The 25,019-nt window shown below is 36.8% G+C and overlaps 1 protein-coding gene across 1 annotated transcript; it reads left to right on the forward strand.

Annotated features, from left to right (window-relative positions):
• Nucleotides 1–8,967: 8,967 nt before the first annotated feature.
• Nucleotides 8,968–9,906, forward strand: LOC118540677 (olfactory receptor 6C3-like). The gene has a single exon (XM_036099950.1). The coding sequence runs from the start codon at nt 8,968–8,970 to the stop codon at nt 9,904–9,906; it is 939 nt and encodes a 312-aa protein (XP_035955843.1).
• Nucleotides 9,907–25,019: the final 15,113 nt, after the last annotated feature.

A 25,019-nucleotide genomic window follows, 5' to 3' on the forward strand; every position in this document is an offset into this window, starting at 1 on the left:
TTGGGTTACACCTCGTAAAATATGAGGTCCAGCATCATCTGTCAGTCAATACACTTTGGGAGATTAAAAATTCAACTAAGAGAAAAATAGCTCAATTGAATGATGGTAGTCAGTTAATGGGAAGCCAACCAGACATCTTGTGGAGGGGCTTACTTATAAAGGATGATAATATATCACTGAAAATAATTAGTAATACATACTGGAATTATTCGGTAATCTGATGCCAGTTCAGGTCTTAGAGAAAGTCTTAAAACATTTGGATCCCTTAACCATTTGATTTAACAACTTTTATTTTTTGATTTTGAACATGTTACAGCAAACCATTATTTGTAATTAAAATCCATCCTCCACTCTCTGAGGAGAGGAAAACCTGGTAGCTTGAACGATGTTTCATTGACCTACAATATAGTCACTCATCAACCTCAGAATACATGGAGGTAATTGACACATTATTAAAAGGCAGATGTCCTACTAGCTTGTGGATAGGAAGGTAACAAGTGTAATCAGTGTTCATTAAAAGTAAATTATTAGGAGGCCTAAAGAAAAGCTAGAGAGCAATTTGGAACTAGGAATAAAACAGTAAAGGTAGAAAGTTAGAGAGTGAGAGAGTGCTCAAGGAGGAAAGAGAGAGACAATCCAGCATCTAGGAATTTGAGAAAAGATATGAAGAAGAAACATGTCTAATAGGATATTTCATGAAGTGCAGTGCTTTGTGAGATAGAAATTTATTTCCTTTTCCTGTAAGTCACTAAAGATTGCGTTGCTCACAAATACACAAGTGGTGGACACCAGACACTTTAACTTCTTTCTGCTTCAGACTCTTTCTTTACCTGAATAATAATAGCACTGACCTCAGAGGGCTTGTATTGTCTGCTTATTTGAAAAATGAGATAATTTTATGGTCAGTGCCTGGTAATCAATAAAAGCTCTGAATAAAATATGAAAAGACTCACTATTTGGATACAAAAATAAAGGCAAAGGAATAGAATTTTCATAAGTAGAAAATGAGTTTCACTATCTTTACTGAAATATCTTGAATAAACATTTTCAATGCCTATTTCAATGTATATCAGTTATAAATTCAATACATCTTAGTGTTTATGTATTGTCCTCTTTGTGAGCTAGTGGTTCATTCATCCTTTCCCACTTCTTCTTTTTGTCTTACTTTCAAATACTCTCATCTTTCAATCATAATCAATCTGCACTAAAAAAATTAATAATAGAGAACTGAGGTCCAGAGACAACGAAGGACCTTCCTAGTGTTCAGAGGTCTCTTCTGATTTGTTTAGTGTATATTTTTCTGGGGTTGTTGTTACCCTGTTAGCATTTTGTTCTCTCATTCATCTATTCTCCTCTGGACAAAATGACGAGAAGGAAAAAATCACCTCAAAAAAAAGAACAAGAGGCAGTACCGACTGCCAGGGACCTAATCAATACGGACATTAGTGAGATCTCAGAACTAGAGTTCAGAATGATGATTTTAAAGATACTAGCTGGGCTTGAAAAAAGCATGGAAGATATTAAAGAAACCCTCTCTGGAGAAATAAAAAGACTAAAATCTAATCAAGTCAAACTCAAAAAGGCTATTAATGAGGTGCAATAAAAAATGGAGGCTCTAACTGCTAGGATAAATGAGGCAGAAGAGAGAATTAGCAATATAGAAGACCAAATGATGGAAAATAAAGAAGCTGAGAAAAAGAGAAATAAAAAACTACTGGATCACGAGGGCAGAACTTGAGAGATAAATGATACCATAAGATGAAACATTAGAATAATTGGGATCCCAGAAGAAGAAGAAAGAAAGAGAGGGGCAGAAGTTATATTGGAGCAAATGGTAGCAGAGAACTTCCCTAATTTGGGGAAGGAAATCAGCATCAAAATCCAGGAGGCACAGAGAACCCCCCTCAAATCACACACTGGACTAGGTGGAATTCACAGATATATTCAGAACATTCCATCCCAAAGGACAGAATACACATTCTTCTCTAGTGCCCATGGAACATTCTCCAGAATAGATCACATCCTAGGTCACAAATCAGGTCTCAACCAGTACCAAAAGATTGGGATCATTCCCTGCATATTTTCAGAGCACAATGCTTTGAAACTAGAACTCAATCACAAGAGGAAAGTCAGAAAGAACTCAAATACATGGAGGCCAGAGTGCATCCTACTAAAGAATGCATGGGTCAACCAGGAAATTAAAGAAGAATTTAAAAATTCATGGAAACAAATGAAAATGAAAACACAACTGTTCCAAATCTTTGGGATGCAGCAAAAGCAGTCTTAAGAGGAAAGTATATAGCAATACAAGCCTTTCACAAGAAACAAGAAAGGTCTCAAATACACAAACTAACCCTACACCTAAAGGAGCTGGAGAAAGAACAGCAAAGAAAGCCTAAACCTAGCAGGAGAAGAGAAATAATAAAGATCAGAGCAGAAATCAATGAAATAGAAACCAAAAGAACAGTAGAACAGATCAACGAAACTAGGAGCTGGTTCATTGAAAGAATTAATAAGATTGATAATGCCTGGCCAGACTTATCAAAAAGAAAAGAGAAAGGACCCAAATAAATAAAATCATGAATGGAAGAGGAGAGATCACAACCAACACCAAAGAAATGCAAACAATTATAAGAACATATTTTGAGCAATGATATGCCAACAAATTAGATAACCTGGAAGAAATGGATGCATTCCTAGAGATGTATAAACTACCAAAACTGAACCAGGAAGAAATAGAAAACCTGAACAGACCTATAACCACTAAGGAAATTGAAGCAGTCATCAAAAATCTCCCAACAAACCAAAGCCCAGGGCCAGATGGCTTCCCAGGGGAATTCTACCAAACATTTAAAGAAGAATTAATACCTATTCTTCTGAAACTGTTCTAAAAATTAGAAATGGAAGGAAAACTTCCAAACTCATTTTATGAGGACACCATTACCTTGATCCCAAAACCAGACAAAGACCCCAACCAGAAGGAGAATTATAGACCAATATCCCTGATGAACATGGATGCAAAAATTCTCACCAAAATACTAGCCAATAGGATCCAACAGTACATTAAAAGGATTATTCACCACAACCAAATGGGATTTATCCTGGGCTGCAAAGTTGGTTCAACATCCACAAATCAATCAATGTGATACAATACATTAATAAAAGAAAGAACAAGAACCATAGGATCCTCTCAATAGATGCAGAAAAAGCATTTGACAAAGTACAGCATCCTTTCTTGATCAAAACTCTTCAGAATATAGGGATAGAGGGTACGTACCTCAATATCATAAAAGCCATCTATGAAAAACCCAAGTGAATATTATTCTCAATGGGGAAAAACTGAGAGCTTTCCCCCTAAGGTCAGGAACACAGCAGGGATGTCCTCTATCACCACTGCTATTCAACATAGTATTAGAAGTTCTAGCCACAGCAATCAGACAACAAAAAGAAATAAAAGGCATCTGAATTGGCAAAGAAGTCAAACTCTCACTCTTTGCAGATGATATGATACTTTATGTGGAAAACCCGAAAGACTCCATCCCAAAACTGCTAGAACTCATACAGGAATTCAGTAAAGTGGCAGGATATAAAATCAGTGCACAGAAATCAGTGGCATTCCTATACACCAACAACAAGACAGAAGAAAGAGAAATTAAGGAGTCGATCCCATTTACAACTGCACCCAAAACCATAAGATACCTAGGAATAAATCTAACCAAAGAGGTAAAGAATCTGTACTCAGAAAACTATAAAATACTCATGAAAGAAATTGAGGAAGACACAAAGAAATGGAAAAACGTTCCATGCTCATGGATTGGAAGAACAAATATTGTGAAGATGTCAATTGTACCTAGAGCAATCTACACATTCAATGCAATCCCTATCAAAATACCATCCACTTTTTTCAAAGAAATGGAACAAATAATCCTAAAATTAGTATGGAACCAGAAAAGACCCCAAATAGCCAGAGGAATGTTGAAAAAGAAAAGCAAAGCTGGTGGCATCACAATTCCGGACTTCCAGCTCTATTACAAAGCTGTCATCATCAAGACAGTATGGTACTGGCACAAAAACAGACACATAGATCAATGGAACAGAATAGAGAGCCCAGAAATGGTCCCTCAACTCTATGGTCAACTAATCTTTGACAAAGCAGGAAAGAATGTCCAATGGAAAAAAGAAAGTCTCTTCAACAAATGGTGTTGGGAAAATTGGACAGCCACATGCAGAAGAATGAAACTGGACCATTTCCTTACACCACACACAAAAACAGACTCAAAATGGATGAAAGACCTAAATGTGAGACAGGAGTCCATCAAAATCCTTGAGGCGAACACAGGCAGCAACCTCTTTTACTTCAGCTGCAGCAACTTCTTCCTAGAAACATCTCCAAAGGCAAGGGAAGCAAGGGCAAAAATGAACTATTTGGACTTCATCAAGATAAAAAGCTTTTGCACAGCAAAAGAAACAGTCAACAAAACCAAAAGACAACCAACAAGATGGGAGAAGATATTTGCAATGACATATGAGATAAAGGGCTAGTATACAAAATCTATAAAGAACTTACCAAACTCAACATCCAAAGAACAAATGATCCAATCGAGAAATGAACAGAAGACATGAACAGACATTTTTCCAAAGAAGACATCCAAATGGCCAACAGACACATGAAAAAGTGCTCAACATCGCTCGGCATCAGGGAAATCCAAATCAAAACCTCAATGAGATACCACCTCACACCAGTCAGAAGGACTAAAATTAACAAGTCAGGAAAGGACAGATGTTGGCGGGGATGCGGGGAAAGGGGAACCCTCTTACACTGTTGGTGGGAATGCAAGCTGGTGCAGCCACTCTGGAAAACAGTATGGAGGTTCCTCAAAAAGTTGAAAATAGGGGCGCCTGGGTGGCTCAGTCATTAAGCGTCTGCCTTCAGCTCAGGTCATGATCTCAGGGTCCTGGGATTGAGCCCCGCATCAGGCTCCCTGCTCAGCGGGGAGCCTCCTTCTCCCCCTCCAGCCCCCCTGCTTGTTTTCCCATCTCTTGCTGTCTCTCTCTCTGTCAAATAAATAAATAAATAAATAAAATATTAAAAAAAAAAAAAAAGGTTGAAAATAGAGCTACCATACGATCCAGCAATTGCAGTACTGGGTATTTACCCCAAAGATACAAATGTAAGGTTCCAAAGGGGTACGTGCACCCTGATGTCTATAGCAGCAATGTCCACAATAGCCAAACTGTGGGAAGAGCCAAGATTTCCATCAACAGATGAATGGATAAAGAAGATGTGGTGTATATATACAATGGAATATCATGCAGCCATCAAAAGGAATGAAATCTTGCCATTTGCATCGATGTGGATGGAACTGGAGGGTATTATGCTAAGCGAAATTAGTCAATCAGAGAAAGACATGTATCATATGACCTCACTGATATGAGGAATTCTTAATCTCAGGAAACAAACTGAGGGTTCCTGGAGTGGTGGGGGTGGGAGGGATGGGGCGGCTGGGTGATAGACATTGGGGAGGGTATGTGCTATGGTGAGCGCTGTGAATTGTGTAAGACTGTTGAATCACAGACCTGTACCTCTGAAACAAATAATACATTATATGTTTTAAAAAATGCAGAAGATAGTAGGAAGGGGAAAATTAAGGGGAGGAAATCGGAGGGGGAGATGAACCATGAGTGACTATGGACTCTGAGAAACAAACTGAGAGTTCTAGAGGGGAGGGGGTGGGGGGATGGGTTAGCCTGGTGATGGGTATTAAAGAGGGCATGTACTGAATGGAGCACTGGGTGTTATACGCAAACAATGAATCATGGAACACTATATCTAAAACTAATGATGTAATGTATGGGGATTAACATAACAATAAAAAAATTAAAAAAAAAAAAACAAAAAAAACAAATGATGTAATGTATGGTGATTAACATAACATAATAATAAAAAAAGATACAATTAAAAAAACTAATGATGTAATGTATGGTGATTAACTTAACATAATAAAATAAAAATAAATGTAAGAAATAATAATAATAATAATCTGCACTGCTGGCATAAAATGCATGCATGTTTTATGTCCACATTTATAACTGTGAAGAAAATAAAGGTAAATTGTTAAATATAAAATTATATTACATATATGTGTACATATGGTATTCTTATATATTTCTATACCATACTATTCTTCTAGTAATAAAAATGACATCTCTCATTGAAGGAAATGTGGAAATAAACAAATTCAAAATACCCAATGCCAGGTTTCCAGATATTTATTTTATTGATTCATAAATATTCTCAATATGAGAAGATGTCATATGCACAAATATAAACAACTGTTTAATGCAAGTAAATAACATAGTGAAGAAAATAGTCAAAAGACAATAAAAGCCACATTAGGGAGGGGCTATCAGAAGGGTTTCCCTAAATTCAAAGGGCCAATGTAGGTATAAACCTTCTCATCAGTCTTTAATAGATTGTCCATCTCAGAAGACAGTCAAGTCATACTAGAAATCCATAGCAGTGTTTTCCACCATTTCATTCTGGTAAAGAATTCTTCTCTAAGTTGCCAAAATTCAAAGGATATAAGCATACTAATTCTACTGATGACTAGTCCAGTTTCTGGGAGAAAAATGTGAATTCCTTATACAATCATGGAAGAGTGAAATTCTAAATCAAGCTTTCACACATCCAGAATCACGTTGTTTGTATATTTGCCTACTTACCTCAATCATTTTACTTTTTATAATTTTTAATCAATATTTATAAAAATGATTCACCTGTATCTTTAATGATTCTTCTCCTTGGCACCCTATTTACTTAATGAGTTCCCCTGGGCCAACAAAAAGGCACAGGTAAAATAAGTCCAGTTCCATTTCTATGCATATATAGAGAAGAACATCCTGTATTTTCTATTTTTCAAAACAGCGTTTGCAGGAAAATATAGCAGTCCCTGAACCTAAGGAAAATACTACTTAGATTTTATTAATGTATAATCATAGAATTACAAAATACTGATTTTCACAACAGCATTTGCAGGAAAATATAGCAGTCCCGGAACCTAGTGAAAATACTACTTAGGTTTTATAGATGTATAATCATAGAATTACAAAATACTGATTTTAAATGATTGCATGAATAGAAAGAAAAATGATTTAATAAATAAGTGTTTTGTATTACATGAAAAGAGGCTAATGGAAGAGTACCAGTCAACCCAGGTGTAACTGAATTTGTACATGGAGTTTGAGTGAGAGATGAAAAGCAAGAAAGAGTTGTATTATAATAAAATGCTCTCAGCATTTTATAGTATCAGGAATGAAGGGCATTGAGAGTCAAAGAGAATTATGCTTCCTAAGAACCATGAAAAAGTTAAATCAACACACTTGTTTTGAAAGCACAATGGAAACCAAATATTTTGCTAACTCGATTTACCAGCTCTGAAATTGTGTAAATGTTTAAGCAAATCAGATGATGAAATTTGAGACTAAATCAAGAAGAATCAGGAAGTAAGTAAATTTTTTATTCTTCAATATATATTCCTCATTTTACTTAAATGTTTTAAAAAGAAGTGTTTGTATATATGTTTATGGATTTACAACCCTTTCAATACTAAAAATTAAATAATTGCTTACTACCAAGAAACTATTAATGAAATCCTAAAGCAGGAACACAGAAATAAATCTTGGATTGTTCATTTTTTTCTAATTTGAAATTGTATTCTGTTATAGAAACAGGATTATTTTGAAAATTCCCTATTGGAAAGAATATCTGCTTCCCAGTTAATATTATTTTGACCATCTACTTTTTCATTTTCCATAGCTGTATTGTAAAAAACAAAGGAAAAGAAAAGGATTATGCATTGTATGAATTAAACTATTTCTAGACAATTATTTAATTTAGTAATAGAAGGTTACCTTCTTGTCCTTCTGTCTTTTCATCAGAAAGGGGAAAAAAATGATAAGAGGGTGATAGCATCAACCAAACCTTGAGAAAGTAATTTATGAGAGAATGCTAACAAAATATTCCCGTGGATAAACATGCACGTTCTACACCGAGATGATTACTGTGTTGACTAATTGTTTAATCTTGTGAAAGTTTTCTTAACTATGTGGGCCTCAAAATATAAAATGTGGAGGTAAAAGTAAATGACCCCCGTGAGATTTCAAATGCTATATTTAGATTATCCAAAATCCAGACCAGTTTTTATAATATTGAGGAAAAGAAAAATACAATTAGAATATTTTCATGTTTTTATAAAAGGAGCTAAATATTTTAAAGAATAATTAGAATATTAATTTTTTAAAAAATTAGAATAAATAGCTTCTGCTTAAATGTTAGCACGAGATATTTTTTTTTTTATCCACGGCCAATGATAGTGTATTATCAACAAAAAGAAATAAATTATCATATAGTTTCACTCATATACGGAACATAAAGAATAGAGCAGAGGACCACAGGGGAAGAGAGGGAAAACTGAATGGGAAGAAATCAGAGAGGGAGACAAACCATGAGAGGCTCTGAACTCCAGGAAACAAACGAGGGTTACAGAGGGGAGGGGGGTGGGGGAATGGGGTGACCAGGTGATGGGTAATAAGGAGGGCACATGTTGGGATGAGCACTGGGTGTTATACACAACTAATGAATCGTTGAACACTACACAAAAACTTATGATGTACTATATGCTGGCTAACTGAACATAATACAAAAATTAAAATAAAAAATAAAATATTTAATTTAAAAAAAGAAATCAGGATTTAACTTCAAATAATATGTATTACTTGAATGTGAGGTCCAGTAGAAATTGGACAGAGTTGCTGAAGGAAAACATTCGTTTTTGGATTTCATAGATTATTCATCATCATAGATATTCTTAAGATTCTATACTCTAACCTCAATCCTGTTTTAACTTTTTTATGTCCTATAGGGGAGCATACATTTTCCATTCTAAAGGGGGGAAGAAAGGATCGGCAATGAAAAACCACACAGTACCCACAGAATTCATTCTTCTAGGGCTATCAGATGACCCAGAGCTTCAGATTCTGATTTTTCTCTTTTTAATCATCACATATATATTAAGTGTCACTGGTAATTTGACCATCATCACTCTCACCTTGGTTGACTCCCATCTACAGACCCCTATGTATTTCTTCCTCAGGAACTTCTCTGTATTAGAAATATCTTTTACAACTGTCGGTATTCCTAGATTTCTGGTCACAATTATCACCAGAGACAAAACGATTTCATACAATAATTGTACAGCTCAGTTGTTTTTCTTAATCTTCATGGGAATAACTGAATTTTATCTTCTAACTGCCATGTCCTATGACCGCTACGTGGCCATCTGTAAACCCTTGCATTATACAACCATCATGAACAAAAGAGTCTGCATTTTACTTGTCTTTTGTGCTTGGCTGGCAGGATTCTTAAATATCTTCCCACCAGTTATTCTTTTTCTCCAGTTAGATTACTGTGGCTCCAATATCATTGATCACTTTACTTGTGACTATTTTCCCCTCTTGCAATTATCTTGCTCAGACACACGGCTCCTAGAAGTGATTGGTTTTTACTCTGCAATAGTGATTCTGCTTTTCACTTTGGCATTAATAATTCTGTCCTACATGTTCATCATTAGAACAATTCTGAAACTGCCCTCTGCCAGTCAGAGAAAAAAGGCATTTTCTACATGTTCCTCACACATGATTGTCATTTCCATCTCTTACGGAAGCTGCATATTCATGTATGCCAACCCATCTGCAAAAGAAAAGGCATCATTGACCAAAGGAGTGGCTATTTTAAATACTTCTGTTGCTCCTATGATGAATCCATTTATATATACCCTGAGGAACCAGCAAGTAAAGCAAGCCTTTAAGAATACCATCCAAAAGCTTATATTTTTCTCCAGTAAATGAAAGTATGAGTAGCATTAAGAGAATGAAGTTCTTGTAAATACTATTATTCACACTTTCTTAAACCTCCCTTTCCTTTACTAGAGTTATATTTTGCCCTTTCTTTCCATTCCCATATTAAAGTTTCCCAATCATTGAACTCAATAAATTTGATCAACTGAATATTGTTTCAGAATTTTCTGTAAATTCAAGTGTTTTATTCAAATGTATTTGGATGAAGTAATACAATTGGGTTAATGATTATGATTTTGAATGGTAGTGGTTTGCCTTTGAAGAGACACTGGGCATTTAGTTTGATGGAAAGAGTGTCAGGATAGGTGCGGATTTCTGAACTTTTCATTCTTATCCAGTAATAGAAATGAATGTTAGAAAATTTTGATTCTATTTGTCATTTCCATGAAATCAAATAAATATAATCACCAAGGGGCTGGGAATAAAATATAAATATCTCTTAAATATTTTTAAATATTAGAAACTCAGACATATTAACAATATTTGTACTATTTATAGTAATTATGATGCTAATGAGGAGGAAGAGAAGGAAAGTAGAAGGGGGTAGAAGAAAACATAAAATTTTTCAGCAATTCCTACATTCTAGATCTACTGTTTTCTTTGTATTGACTCATTTAATCCTGCCAACAACTTTAGGGGTGCTGGTAATTACTAACTTCTCTTAGTCAGAGGTATTTTTCTTTTTATTTTTTCTTTTATTATGTTATATTAATCACCATACATTACATCATTAGTTTTTGATGTAGTGTTCCATGATTCATTGTCTGCATATAACACCCAGTGCTCCATTCAGTATGTGCCCTCTTTAATACCCATCACCAGGCTAACCATCCCCACAACCCCCTCCCCTCTAGAACTCTCAGTTTGCTTCTCAGAGTCCATAGTCTCTCATGGTTCGTCTCCCCCTCCAATTTCCCACCCTTCATTTTTCCCTTCCTGCTATCTTCTTCTTTCTTTCTTTCTTTTTTTTTTTTTTTTTTAACAAATAATGTATTATTTGTTTCAGAGGTACAGGTCTGTGATTCAGCGTTTTTACACAACTCACAGTGCTCACTGTAGCACATACCCTCCCCAATGTCTATCACCCAGCCGCCCCATCCCTCCCACCCCCCACCATTCCAGCAACCCTCAGTTTGTTTCCTGAGATTAAGAATTCCTCATATCAGTGAGGTCATATGATACATGTCTTTCTCTGATTGACTTACTTCGCTTAGCATAATACCCTCCAGTTCCATCCACATCGTTGCAAATGGCAAGATTTCATTCCTTCTGATGGCTGCATAATATTCCATTGTATATATATAGCACATCTTCTTTTACCATTCATCTGTCAATGGACATCATGGCTCTTTCCATAGTTTGGCTGTTGTGGACATTGCTGCTATAAACATTGGGGTGCACGTACCCCTTCGGATCCCTAGATTTGTATCTTTGGGGTAAATACCCAGTAGTGCAATTGCTCTGTCGTAGGGTAGCTCTATTTTCAACTTTTTGAGGAACCTCCGTACTGTTTTCCAGAGTGGCTTGTATTCCCATCAACAGTGTAGGAGGGTTCCCATTTCTCCGCATCCCCTCCAACATCTGTCATTTCATGACTTCTTAATTTTAGCCATTCTGACTAGTCTAAGGTGGTATCTCTTTGAGATTTTGATTTAGATTTCCCTGATGCCGAACGAAGTTGAGCACTTTTTCATGTGTCTGTTGGCCATTTGGATGTCCTCTTTGGAAAAATGTCTGTTCATGTCTTCCGCCCATTTCTTGATTGGATCATCTGTTCTTTGGGTGTTGAGTTTGATAAGTTCTTTTTTTTTTTTTTTAAAGATTTTATTTATTTATTTGAGAGAGGATGAGAGGAGAGAGAGAGCACATGAGAGGGGGGAGGGTCAGAGGGAGAAGCAGACTCCCCGCTGAGCAGGGAGCCCGATGCGGGACTCGATCCCGGGACTCCAGGATCATGACCTGAGCCGAAGGCAGTCGCTTAACCAACTGAGCCACCCAGGCGCCCGAGTTTGATAAGTTCTTTATAGATTTTGGATACTAGCCCTTTATCTCATATGTTATTGCAAATATCTTCTCCCATTCTTTCAGTTGTCTTTTGGTTTTGTTGACTGTTTCTTTTCCTGTGCAAAAGCTCTTTATCTGTATGAAGCCCCAATAGTTCATTTTTGCCCTTGCTTCCCTTGCCTTTGGTGATGTTTCTAAGAAGAAGTTGCATGCCTGAGGTCAAAGAGGTTGCTGCCTATATTCTCCTTTAGGATTTTGATGGACTCTTGTATCATATTTAGGTCTTTCATCCATTTTGAGTCTATTTTTCTGTGTGGTGTAAGGAAATGGTCCAGTTTCATTCTTCTGCATGTGGCTGTCCAATTTTCCCAACACCATTTGTTGAAGAGACTGTCTTTTTGCCATTGGACATTCTTTCCTGCTTTGTCAAAGATTAGTTGACCATAGAGTTGAGGGACCATTTCTGGGCTCTCTATTCTGTTCCATTGATCTATGTCTCTCTTTTTGTGCCAGTACCACACTGTCTTGATGATGACAGCTTTGTAATAGAGCTTGAAGTCCGGAATTGTGATGCCGTCAGCTTTGCTTTTCTTTTTCAACATTCCTCTGGCTATTTGGGGTCTTTTCTGGTTCCATACTAATTTTAGGATTATTTGTTCCATTTCTTTGAAAAAAGTGGATGGTATTTTGATAGGGATTGCATTGAATGTGTAGATTGCTCTAGGTACAATTGACATCTTCACAATATTTGTTCTTCCAATCCATGAGCGTGGAACGTTTTTCCATTTCTTTGTGTCTTCCTCAATTTCTTTCATGAGTATTTTATAGTTTTCTGAGTACATATCCTTTGCCTCTTTGGTTAGATTTATTCCTAGGTATCTTATGGTTTTGGGTGCAGTTGTAAATGGGATCAACTCCTTAATTTCTCTTTCTTCTGTCTTGTTGTTGGTGTATAGGAATGCCACTGATTTCTGTGCACTGATTATATATCCTGCCACTTTACTGAATTCCTGTATGAGTTCTAGCAGTTTTGGGGTGGAGTGTTTTGGGTTTTCCACATAAAGTATCATATCATCTGCAAAGAGTCAGAGTTTGACTTCTTCTTTGCCAATTCAGATGCCTTTTATTTCTTTTTGTTGTCTGATTGCTGTGGCTAGGACTTCTAATACTATGTTGAAAAGCAGTGGTGATAGTGGACATCCCTGCCGTGTTCCTGACCTCAGGGGGAAAGCTCTCAGTTTTTCTCCATTGAGAATGATATTCGCTGTGGGTTTTTCATAGATGGCTTTTATGATACTGAGGTAGGTACCCTCTATCCCTATACTCTGAAGAGTTGTGATCAAGAAAGGATGCTGTACTTTGTCAAATGCTTTTTCTGCATCTATTGAGAGGATCCTATGGTTCTTGTTCTTTCTTTTATTAATGTATTGTATCACACTGATTGATTTGCGGATGTTGAACCAACTGCAGCCCAGGATAAATCCCACTTGGTTGTGGTGAGTAATCCTTTTAAAGTACTGTTGGATCCTGTTGGCTAGTATTTTGGTGAGAATTTTTGCATCCATGTTCATCAGGGATATTGGTCTGTAATTCTCCTTTTGGATGGGGTCTTTGTCTGGTTTGGGGATCAAGGTAATGGTGGCCTCATAAAATGAGTTTGGAAGTTTTCCTTCCATTTCTAATTTTTAGAACAGTTTCAGAAGAATAGGTATTAATTCTTCTTTAAATGTTTGGTAGAATTCCCCTGGGAAGCCATCTGGCCCTGGGCTTTGGTTTGTTGGGAGATTTTTGATGACTGCTTCAATTTCCTTAGTGGTTATAGGTCTGTTCAGGTTTTCTATTTCTTCCTGGTTCAGTTTTGGTAGTTTATACATCTCTAGGAATGCATCCATTTCTTCCAGGTTATCTAATTTGCTGGCATATCGTTGCTCATAATATGTTCTTATAATTGTTTGCATTTCTTTGGTGTTGGTTGTGATCTCTCCTCTTCCATTCATGATTTTATTTATTTGGGTCCTTTCTCTTTTCTTTTTGATAAGTCTGGCCAGGGGTTATCAATCTTATTAATTCTTTCAATGAACCAGCTCCCAGTTTCGTTGATCTGTTCTACTGTTCTTTTGGTTTCTATTTCATTGATTTTGCTCTGATCTTTATTATTTCTCTTCCCCTGCTAGATTTAGGCTTTCTTTGCTGTTCTTTCTCCAGCTCCTTTAGGTGTAGGGTTAGGTTGTGTATTTGAGACCTTTCTTGTTTCTTGAGAATGGCTTGTATTGCTATATACTTTCCTCTTAGGACTGCCTTTGCTGCATCCCAAAGATTTGGAACAGTTGTGTTTTCATTTTCATTTGTTTCCATGAATTTTTTAAATTCTTCTTTAATTTCCTGGTTGACCCATGCATTCTTTAGTAGGATGCACTCTGGCCTCCATGTATTTGAGTTCTTTCTGACTTTCCTCTTGTGATTGAGTTCTAGTTTCAAAGCATTGTGCTCTGAAAATATGCAGGGAATGATCCCAATCTTTTGGTACTGGTTGAGACCTGATTTGTGACCTAGGATGTGATCTATTCTGGAGAATGTTCCATGGGCACTAGAGAAGAATGTGTATTCTGTTACTTTGGATGGAATGTCCTGAATATATCTGTGAAGTCCATTTGGTCCAGTGTGTCATTTAAAGTCTTTATTTTGGGGGCTGGAGCAAGATGGCAGAGGAGTAGGAGACCTGGTTTTCGTCTGGTCCCAGGAGTTCAGCTGGATAGGGATCAAACCATTCTGAACACCTACGAACTCAACAGGAGATCGAAGAAAGGAATAGCAACAACTCTGAACAGAAAAGCGACCACTTTCTGGAAGGTAGGACGTGGGGAGAAGGGAATCCGAGGCGATATTCGGGACGATAGATGGCGGGGGAGGGGGCCTCCATCGGCCGCTTCTGGCAAGTGATAGAGCAGCTGAGCACAAAATCGGAACATTTAGAAGTTGGCTCTGCTGAGGGACATTGCTCCAGTGGCTAAGCGGGGGGTGGAACCCTCTCTATGACAGTGTGGTCTCAGGACCCAAGAGGTCACAGGAAGACCAGGGGTGCCTGAGTGCGGGAGAGCTCCAAGGTATCAGAGCAGGGAAGCCGGCTGCAGAGACGAAGCCGAGGAGTGGGCTCTCAGCTCGGGGTTGCCATAAACCCTGATCCGTGGCACAGTTGGGCCACTGCTCCTCCAGCTGGAACCCAACAAGTGACAGACCCAGGGAGCCTCCCCTTCCTCCCCTGGGAGGAGTGGCACAGGAGCACACCACAGGGATCTGCTGGGTATGGAGACTCCACATGGGGTCATGTGCCAGAGATAGAAATGCTTGGTCACAGGCCGGGTGAGCACGGAGTGCGGCTGGAGACTGGGGAGATGGGAGTGATTGACTGCTTTTCTGGGGGGGTAAATGAGGAGTGGGGCCCCAAGTTCTCGGTTCCTCCAAGGCAGAGTTTGGGAGGCCACCATTTTCACTCTCATCCTCCAAAGCTGTACGGAAAGCTTGCAGGGAACAAAGCTCCAGGGAGCAAACCCAAGCAGATTACTTAGCCCAGACCTGGCAAGGGCTAGGCAATTCCGGTTCCGGCGAAACATTTGGGAACCATGGCAACAGGCCCCTCCCCCAGAAGATCAGCAAGAACAGCCAGCAAGACCAAGTTTACCAGTCAATGAGAACAGCAAAACTCCAGTGCTAGGGGAATACTGCACATAGAATTCATGGCTTTTTTCCCATGATTCCTTAGTCTTTCAAAGTTAATTTTTTTAACTGTCTTTTTTTTTTTTTTTTGAGTTTTTCTTTTTCCCTTTTTCAACCAACAACTTATCAATCCCTTTTTTAAAAAATATTTCTATCTTTCATTTTTAGAGTCATATTCTATCCCTTCAGAGTAGTTACCCTTATTTTTGGTATATATATATAACTTGTTCTCTCTTTAAAATTTTGAGATAGAGTTTCTTCTAACAGATCAAAATACAACATAAATCTCTAGTGTGTGACTTTGTTCTAGTCTCCTGCCTGATCACATTCTCTCCCGTTGTTTTTTTTTTTTTTAAATCCTCTTCTTTCTTTTTTCAAACAACTTCTTTTCTTATCAATTCCTTTTATAAAATCTTTTATAATTTTCATCTTTACAGTCATATTCCATCCCTTCAGCGTATTAACCCGTATTTTTGTACACATATACGTTTTTCTTTCTTTAAAATTTTGGGAGGCACTTTCTTCTAACAGACCAAAATACACCCAAAATCTAGTGTGTGGCACTGATCTATGCACCAGCCTAATCATATTTGATCATATTCTGGTTTTTTGTTTTGCTTTGTTTTGTTTTTGTTTGTTTTATCTTTTTCTTTTTCTTTTTTTTTCTTTTTATTTTTTCTTTCTTTCCTTTTCTTTTCCCCCGGTTTCAGGTCTCTTCTGATTTGTTTACTGCATATTTTCTGGGGACATTGTTACCCTGTTAGCATGTTGTTCTCTCGTTCATCTATTCTCCTCTGGACAAAATGACAAGAAGGAAAAAATCACTTCAAAAAAAAGAACAAGAGGTAGTACCAACTGCCAGGGACCTAAGCAATACAGACATTAGTAAGATGTCAGAACTAGAGTTCAGAATGATGATTTTAAAGATACTAGCTGGGCTTGAAAAAAGCATGGAAGTTATTAGAGAAACCCTTTCTGGAGAAATAAAAGAACTAAAATCTAACCAAGTCAAAATCAAAAAGGCTATTGATGAGGTGCAATCAAAAATGGAGGCTCTAACTGCTAGGATAAATGAGGCAGAAGAGAGAATGAGTGATATAGAAGACCAAATGATGGAAAATAAAGAAGCTGAGAAAAAGAGAGATAAACAACTACTGGATCACGAGGGCAGAATTCAAGAGATAAGCGATACCATAAGACAAAACAACATTAGAATAATTGGGATCCCAGAAGAAGAACAAAGAGAGAGAGGGGCAGAAGGTATACTGGAGCAAATTATACCAGAGAACTTCCCTAATTTGGGGAAGGAAACAGGCATCAAAATCCAGGAGGCACAGAGAACCCCCCTCAAATCAATAAAAATAGGTCAACACACTGACATCTAATAGTAAAACTTATGAGTCTCAGAGACAAAGAGAAAAACCTGAAAGGAGCTTGGGACAAGAGAACTGTAACCAACAATGGTAGAAACATTAGATTTGCAACAGACTTATCCACAGAGACCTGGGGGCCAAAAAGGACTGGCATGATCTATTCAGAGCACTAAATGAGAAAAATATGCAGCCAAGAATACTATATCCAGCTAGGCTGTCATTGAAAATAGAAGGAGAGATAAAAAGCTTCCAGGACAAACAAAAACTAAAGGTATTTGGAAACACAAAACCAGCCCTACAAGAAATATTGAAAGGGGTCCTCTAGGCAAAGAGAGAGCCTAAAATCAACATAGACCAGAAAGGAACACAGACAATATACAGCAACAGTCACCTTACAGGCAATTTAATGGCACTAAATTCATCTTTCAATAGTTACCCTGAATGTAAATGGGCTAAATGCCCCAATCAAAAGACACAGGCTATCAGATTGGATAAAAAATAAGACCCATCGATATGCTGTCTGCAAGAGACTCATTTAGACCCAAAGACACCCCAGATTGTAAGTGAGGGGGTGGAAAACCATTTACCATGCTAATGGACACCAAAAGAAAGCTGGGGTGGCAATCCTTATATCAGATAAATTAGATTTTAAACGCAAAGACTGTAATAAGAGATGAGGAAGGACACTATATCCTACTTAAAGAGTCTATGCACCAAGAAGATCTAACAATTGTAAATATCTATGCCCCTCACATAGGAGCAGCCAATTATATAAGGCAATTAATAACAAAAGCAAAGAAACACATCGACAACAATACAATGACAGTGGGGGACTTTAACATCCCCCTCACTGAAATGGACAGATCATCTAAGCAAAAGATCAACAAGGAAATAAAGACTTTAGGTGACACACTGGACCAAATGGACTTCACAGATATATTCAGAACATTCCATCCCAAAGCAACAGAATACATTCTTCTCTAGTGCCCATGGAACATTCTCCAGAATAGATCACATCCTAGGTCACAAATCAGGTCTCAACTGGTACCAAAAGATTGGGATCATTCCCTGCATATTTTCAGACCACAGTGCTTTGAAACTAGAACTCAATCACAAGAGGAAAGTCAGAAAGAACTCAAATACATGGAGGCTAAAGTGCATCCTACTAAAGAATGAATGGGTTAACCAGGAAATTAAAGAAGAATTTAAAAAATTCATGGAAACCAATGAAAATGAAAACACAACTGTTCAAAATCTTTGGGATACAGCAAAGGCAGTCCTAAGAGGAAAGTATATAGCAATACAAGCCATTCTCAAGAAACAAGAAAGGTCTCAAATACACAACCTAACCCTACACCTAAAGGAGCTGGAGAAAGAACAGCAAAGAAAGCCTAAACCCAGCAGGAGAAGAGAAATAATAAAGATCCGAGTGAAATCAATGAAATAGAAACCAAAAGAACAGTAGAACAGATCAACGAAACTAGGAGCTGGTTCTTTGAAAGAATTAATAAGATTGATAATGTCTGGCCAGACTTATCAAAAGAGAAAAGACAAATCAACAAACTCATGAATGAAAGAGGAGAGATCACAACCAACACCAAAGAAATGCAAACAATTATAAGAACATATTATGAGCAATGATATGCCAGCAAATTAGATAATCTGGAAGAAATGGATGCATTCCTAGAGATGTATAAACTACCAAAACTGAACCAGGAAGAAATAGAAAACCTGAACAGACCTATAACCACTAAGGAAATTGAAGCAGTCATCAAAAATCTCCCAACAAACCAAAGCCCAGGGCCAGATGGCTTCCCAGGGGAATTCTACCAAATATTTAAAGAATTAATACCTATTCCTCTGAAACTGTTCCAAAAAATAGAAATGGAAGGAAAACTTCCAAACTCATTTTATGAGGACACCATTACCTTGATCCCCAAACCAGACAAAGACCCCATCCAAAAGGAGAATTACAGACCAATATCCCTGATGAACATGGATGCAAAAATTCTCACCAAAATACTAGCCAACAGGATCCAACAGTACTTTAAAAGGATTATTCACCACAACCAAGTGGGATTTATCCTGGGCTGCAAAGTTGGTTCAACATCCGCAAATCAATCAGTGTGATACAACACATTAATAAAAGAAAGAACAAGAACCATAGGATCCTCTCAATAGATGCAGAAAAAGCATTTGACAAAGTACAGCATCCTTTCTTGATCACAACTCTTCAGAGCATAGGGATAGAGGGTATATACCTCAGTATCGTAAAAGACATCTATGAAAAACCCACAGCAAATATCATTCTCAATGGGGAAAAACTGAGAGCTTTCCTCCTAAGGTCAGGAACACGGCAGGGATGTCCACTATCACCACTGCTTTTCAACATAGTATTAGAAGTCCTAGCCACAGCAATCAGACAACAAAAAGAAATAAAAGGCATCCAAATCAGCAAAGAAGAAGTCAAACTCTCACTCTTCGCAGAGGACATGATACTTTATGTGGAAAACCCAAAAGACTCCATCCCAAAACTGCTAGAACTCATATAGGAATTTAGTAAAGTGTCAGGATATAACATCAATGCACAGAAATCAGTGGCATTCCTCTACACCAACAACAAGACAGAAGAAAGAGAAATTAAGGAGTTGATCCCATTTACAATTGCACCCAAAACCATAAGATACCTAGGAATAAATCTAACCAAAGAGGCAAAGGATCTGTACTCAGAAAACTATAAAATACTCATGAAAGAAATTGAGGAAGACACAAAGAAATGGAAAAACGTTCCATGCTCATGGATTGGAAGAACAAATATTGTGAAGATATCAATGCTACCTAGAGCAATCTACACATTCAATGCAATCCCCATCAAAATACCATCCACTTTTTTCAAAGAAATGGAACAAATAATCCTAAAATTTGTGTGGAACCAGAAAAGACCCCAAATAGCCAGAGGAATGTTGAAAAAGAAAAGCAAAGCTGGCGGCATCACAATTCCAGACTTCAAGCTCTATTACAAAGCTGTCATCATCAAGACAGTGTGGTACTGGCACAAAAAGAGAGACATAGATCAATGGAACAGAATAGAGAGCCCAGAAATGGACCCTCAACTCTATGGTCAACTAATCTTTGACAAAGCAGGAAAGAATGTCCAATGGAAAAAAGACAGTCTCTTCAACAAATGGTGTTGGGAAAATTGGACAGCCACATGCAGAAGAATGAAACTGGACCATTTGCTTACACCACACACAAAAATAGACTCAAAATGGTTGAAAGACCTCAATGTGAGACAGGAGTCTATCAAAATCCTAGAGGAGAACACAGGCACAACCTCTTCGCCCTCAGCCACTGCAACGTCTTCCTAGAAACATTGCCAAAGGCATGGGAAGCAAGGGCAAAAATGAACTATTGGGACTTCATCAAGATAAAAAGCTTTTGCACAGCAAAGGAAACAGGCAACAAAACCAAAAGACAACTGAAAGAATGGGAGAAGATATTTGCAAATGACATATGAGATAAAGGGCTAGTATCCAAAATCTATAGAGAATTTATCAAACTCAACACCCAAAGAACAAATAATTCAATCAAGAAATGGGCAGGTAACATGAACAGACAATTTTCCAAAGAAGACATCCAAATGGCTAACAGACACATGAAAAAGTGCTCAACATCACTCGGCATCAGGGAAATCCAAATCAAAACCTCAATGAGAGACCACCTCACACCAGTCAGAATGGCTAAAATTAACCAATCAGGAAACGACAGATGTTGGCGAGGTTGCGGAGAAAGGGGAACCCTCCTACACTGTTGGTAGGAATGCCAGCTGGTGCAGCCACTCTGGAAACAGTATGGAATTTCCTCAAAAAGTTGAAAATAGGGCCACTGTACAACCCAGGAATTGCACTATTGGGTATTACCCCAAAGATACAAATGTAGTGTTCTGAAGGAGTACATGCACCCCGATGTTTATAGCAGCAATGTCCACAATAGCCAAACTATGGAAAGAGCCAAGATGTCCATCGACAGATGAATGGATAAAGAATATGTGGTATATATATACCATGGAATATTATGCAACCAACAAAACAAACCTGAAATCTTGCCATTTGCAATGACGTGGATGGAACTAGAGGGTATTATGCTAAGCGTATAAGTCAATCAGAGAAGGACATGTATCATATGATCTCACTGATACGAGGAATTCTTAATCTCAGGAACCAAACTGAGGGTTCCTGGAGTGGTGGGGGCGGGGAGGGATGGGTACTTGGGTGATGGACATTGGGGAAAATATGTGCTACAGTGAGCGCTGTGAATTGTGTAAGACTGATGATTCACAGACCTGTACCTCTGAAACAAATAATACATTATATGTTAAAAAAAAAAAAGAAAAAAAAGATTGTAGGAAGGGAAAAATGAAGAGGGGGAAATCGGAGGGGGAGATGAACCATGAGAGACTATGGACTCTGAGAAACAAACTGAGGGTTCTAGAGGGGAGGGATTTGGGGGAATGGGTTAGCCTGGTGATGGGTATTAAAGGGGGCACATACATCATAGAGCACTGGGTGTTATATGCAAACAATGAATCAGGGAACACTACATCAAAAACTAATGATGTAATGTATGGTGATTAACATAACATAATAAAAAAAATAAAGAGGGCGCGTATTGAATGCATCACTGGGTGTTATATGGAAACAATGAATCATGGAACACTACCTCAAAAACTAATGATGTAATGTATGGTAATTAATATAACAATAAAATAAAATTTAATAAAAAGAAATAAAGTAGGCATTCATCTGGGCTTTTTCGTGTAAACTGTAACAAGGAATAAGCAAATGGTAAATGATAGATTAAGAACATAACCATTTTGCAGCACATAGTGAATTAAAGGACCCAGCCATTGATCAATAATGGTTGCTAAGAATAAAAATAGAAGACAACTAAACATGTATCGCCTGTTGAAAATTGCAAAATAATTCCCAAACTTAAATTTTTGCAAAAAAAAGTTCCCAAACATAAACGTGGATTAAGCCTCTAAATCTAAACAACAATTACAGGAAATCATGGGAATGAGCATGCAGTCAAGTGAGCATTACTGCACACGTGCCCTTCATGAATATAAGAGTTTCTTGTTGCCTATTAATTGGGTTTTTAGGGTAAAAACATGACACCATTTCATTCTTGCAACGAAACTGATCTACAAGATTACCATATTATATACTTAAAGTTGCTGAGAGGGTAAATCTTAAATGTTCTCACCACAAAAAAGAAAAGGTAAATATATAAGTGATAGATGTGTTAACTAACCCTATCATGGTAATCATTTCACAATACACAAGTATATAAAATCAACACATTGTACCCTTCAAACTTACACAATGTTATATGTCAATTATATCTCAAAAAGCTGTAAAAAATATAAATGAAGTGGACAAGAGTATCACTCCCTCTGAGATAAAGCCACATCTGCCAACATGCACCTTTACTGACTGCTCCTTTAACTGGGTTAAATAAATACAGCATGCATAGTCATAAATTTGAGTTATGCCTACCTTTTCCTTCCATTTTTCACCACACTCTGTTCTAATTCCCCTCTTCTAGTAAGTAATTTCCAAATTGCATCCTAGCTGTGATTTAGTTCTGAATTGGTGACTGAATTATTATTTGATTATATAAATTCATCATTGTGTATTTTATGTTAAATGCATGTTTTGTTATTTTATTTAACACTTATTTAATATTAAGTAGTTATTATATCATATCTATGTATAGCAGTGATGATAATCCTGACTCCATCTTTGGTCTGCCTTCTTGTTCATGCCAGAGCAATGAACTCCCTTAGGCTATGTGATCCAAGCCCCCTGAAGGTTAATGGATGCCCCGACCAGAATGCAGGAAGGCTCCTTCTGAGCCTCCCTAAATTAGCACACAAGAAGGCACCATTTGAGATAAAGATCAAGATGAAAAATAAGATGCGCAAATTGACACTCCAATTAAATATTGCTACTTGTAAAGAGGATTAAATTGGTTAACCAATGTAATAATATTTTTTAAAAATGTGAGTATTATATGTGCATTGTAATAGTTATTATTTAACTTAGAATTATGAAATGGCCTTGCTTTCTGATGCCTCAGCATTAATAAAGCCTAAGGATAAACAACAGCAAAAAGGGTGTATGTTGAAAACTTCATATTTTGAGAAGATTAAATATAAATTAGATTATGATTTTTATTTTTGTAAGAAATACTTCTCAAATGTTTTTGTTACTCAAGAAATATTAAGTAATTGTGATTAATGGAAGTAATTATTTTGGAGAAGTCAACATTATAGGTCTTCTGTGGGATACAAAGATGAACACAACCATTCTCAAGGGAGATTCACTATAGAGAAGAGTTAAAAAAGCTACTGAGAAATGCAAGGATGGCTTCCAGAAATCCCTCATGGTCTTTAAATATACAGTCTGGCCTTGACTTGGCCTTTTTCCCAGGAGATCAATGAACAACTTTCTTTTGAGGTCAAAACAAGTAGACTTGGAAAATTTGAGCTATAAGTCCAAGCGAAGGGAAGCCAATCTAGTTTAAGAATCTGTACTCTTACCCCAATGATGTTATATCCCTCTCAGTCCTCTCTTTAAATAGTGCTTTCCTAAGTTTTTAGATTAACATTACTGAAGAGGACTATTGTATTATTTCCACATTTTTTAAGGTTTCTGGCATTTCATTTATATTTCCTGAACTATTTTCTTTGAGCCATCATAAAATAGAGACAAAGTAAATCAAATTTGATTAGGGTGAACTTTCCTGGAGCTGGCAGAGAAGCAATGATTTGCAATCTATTCTTCACACACAAATTTGACAATCTAAAACAAAAGAGAGGACCGTCATAAATTTAACAATCAAAATCTACAGCACAGGATATCCAGCACAGCTGGGAATTAGCTGAGTAGGTTAGTAGAAATGGCAGACGTTTTCCTATGTTTCTGGAATATCTTTATGGATCAGTGTTCTCATGTAAAAGATAAGGCTAAGGCAGAATTACAAGAGACTCAAACATTTTTCATAAAGCTAATAACTAAGAAAGAATTTTCAAATAGAAAATCTGAGTGACAGCACTGCTAAGATCTGAGGCAAGTACTTTCTCAATTTGTGCTTCAGTGTCAAATAAAAAATAAATACTGTATGTCCCTTTACACTCAAATATAAAAATGTTTCTATATATACATTTTTAGCAAGTCACAAAGATGTCAGACATTAATGATTTCAATGGACTTACAAGACAAACTAGGAAGTAAGTGAATATGTTTTCTGTTAAATAAAATATTTAGGTTATTTATTCAATCATATGGTAAATACATATATATTACTACATAATATGTATAGAACGTTCTCATATAATATGGATAACTACACTTAAAACTATTAATATAAAAATAAAATTACTAATTAATTTAAATAATTTATAATTAATACCTAGCTTTATTTGTTAAGAATATTATTAATTGATTTCTCATATCATAAAACCTATAACTATAATGGTGTTACTTTAGTCTTCTAAATTTCACTTTTACCTTATGATGAAATTAAGATCATCCATTTCTGTTTTTTTAGGTCGGGTATCCTTTAATAAATACATGACAGAAAAGAAAGAAAAATGCATTATTTGTCTTAATTTTTCAACAAAAATGCAATGATATGTATAAATTGGACAAAGCAAGTACTGACTTTATTTACCATCTTTCGATGATGTGGGTTATTTATAAAGATTTCCAAACTTCTCCTGCTACATTTCAAATAAGAAAACTAATAAAGCAGAACTCAAAAATATGTATTACAACCAAATGCAAACAAGAGGATCAAAAGAAAATAAGATCAGCATGGACTATAGAATATATTTTAGAATCATATCAATGATGGTGATATTGATCATCATGAATTACACCTTTCATGTCCTCCCTTTAATTCTCTTGCCACCTAAATACCTTTAAAAGAAGAAAAGGAGAGAGAGAA

Source organism: Halichoerus grypus, chromosome 6 (genome assembly GCF_964656455.1).
Source record: "Halichoerus grypus chromosome 6, mHalGry1.hap1.1, whole genome shotgun sequence".
NCBI classification, from domain to species: Eukaryota; Metazoa; Chordata; class Mammalia; order Carnivora; family Phocidae; genus Halichoerus; species Halichoerus grypus.

Bases quoted from the DNA above. Each gene is read 5' to 3' on its own strand.
- LOC118540677 (XM_036099950.1), top strand. From the start codon at position 8,968: ATGAAAAACCACACAGTACCCACAGAATTCATTCTTCTAGGGCTATCA.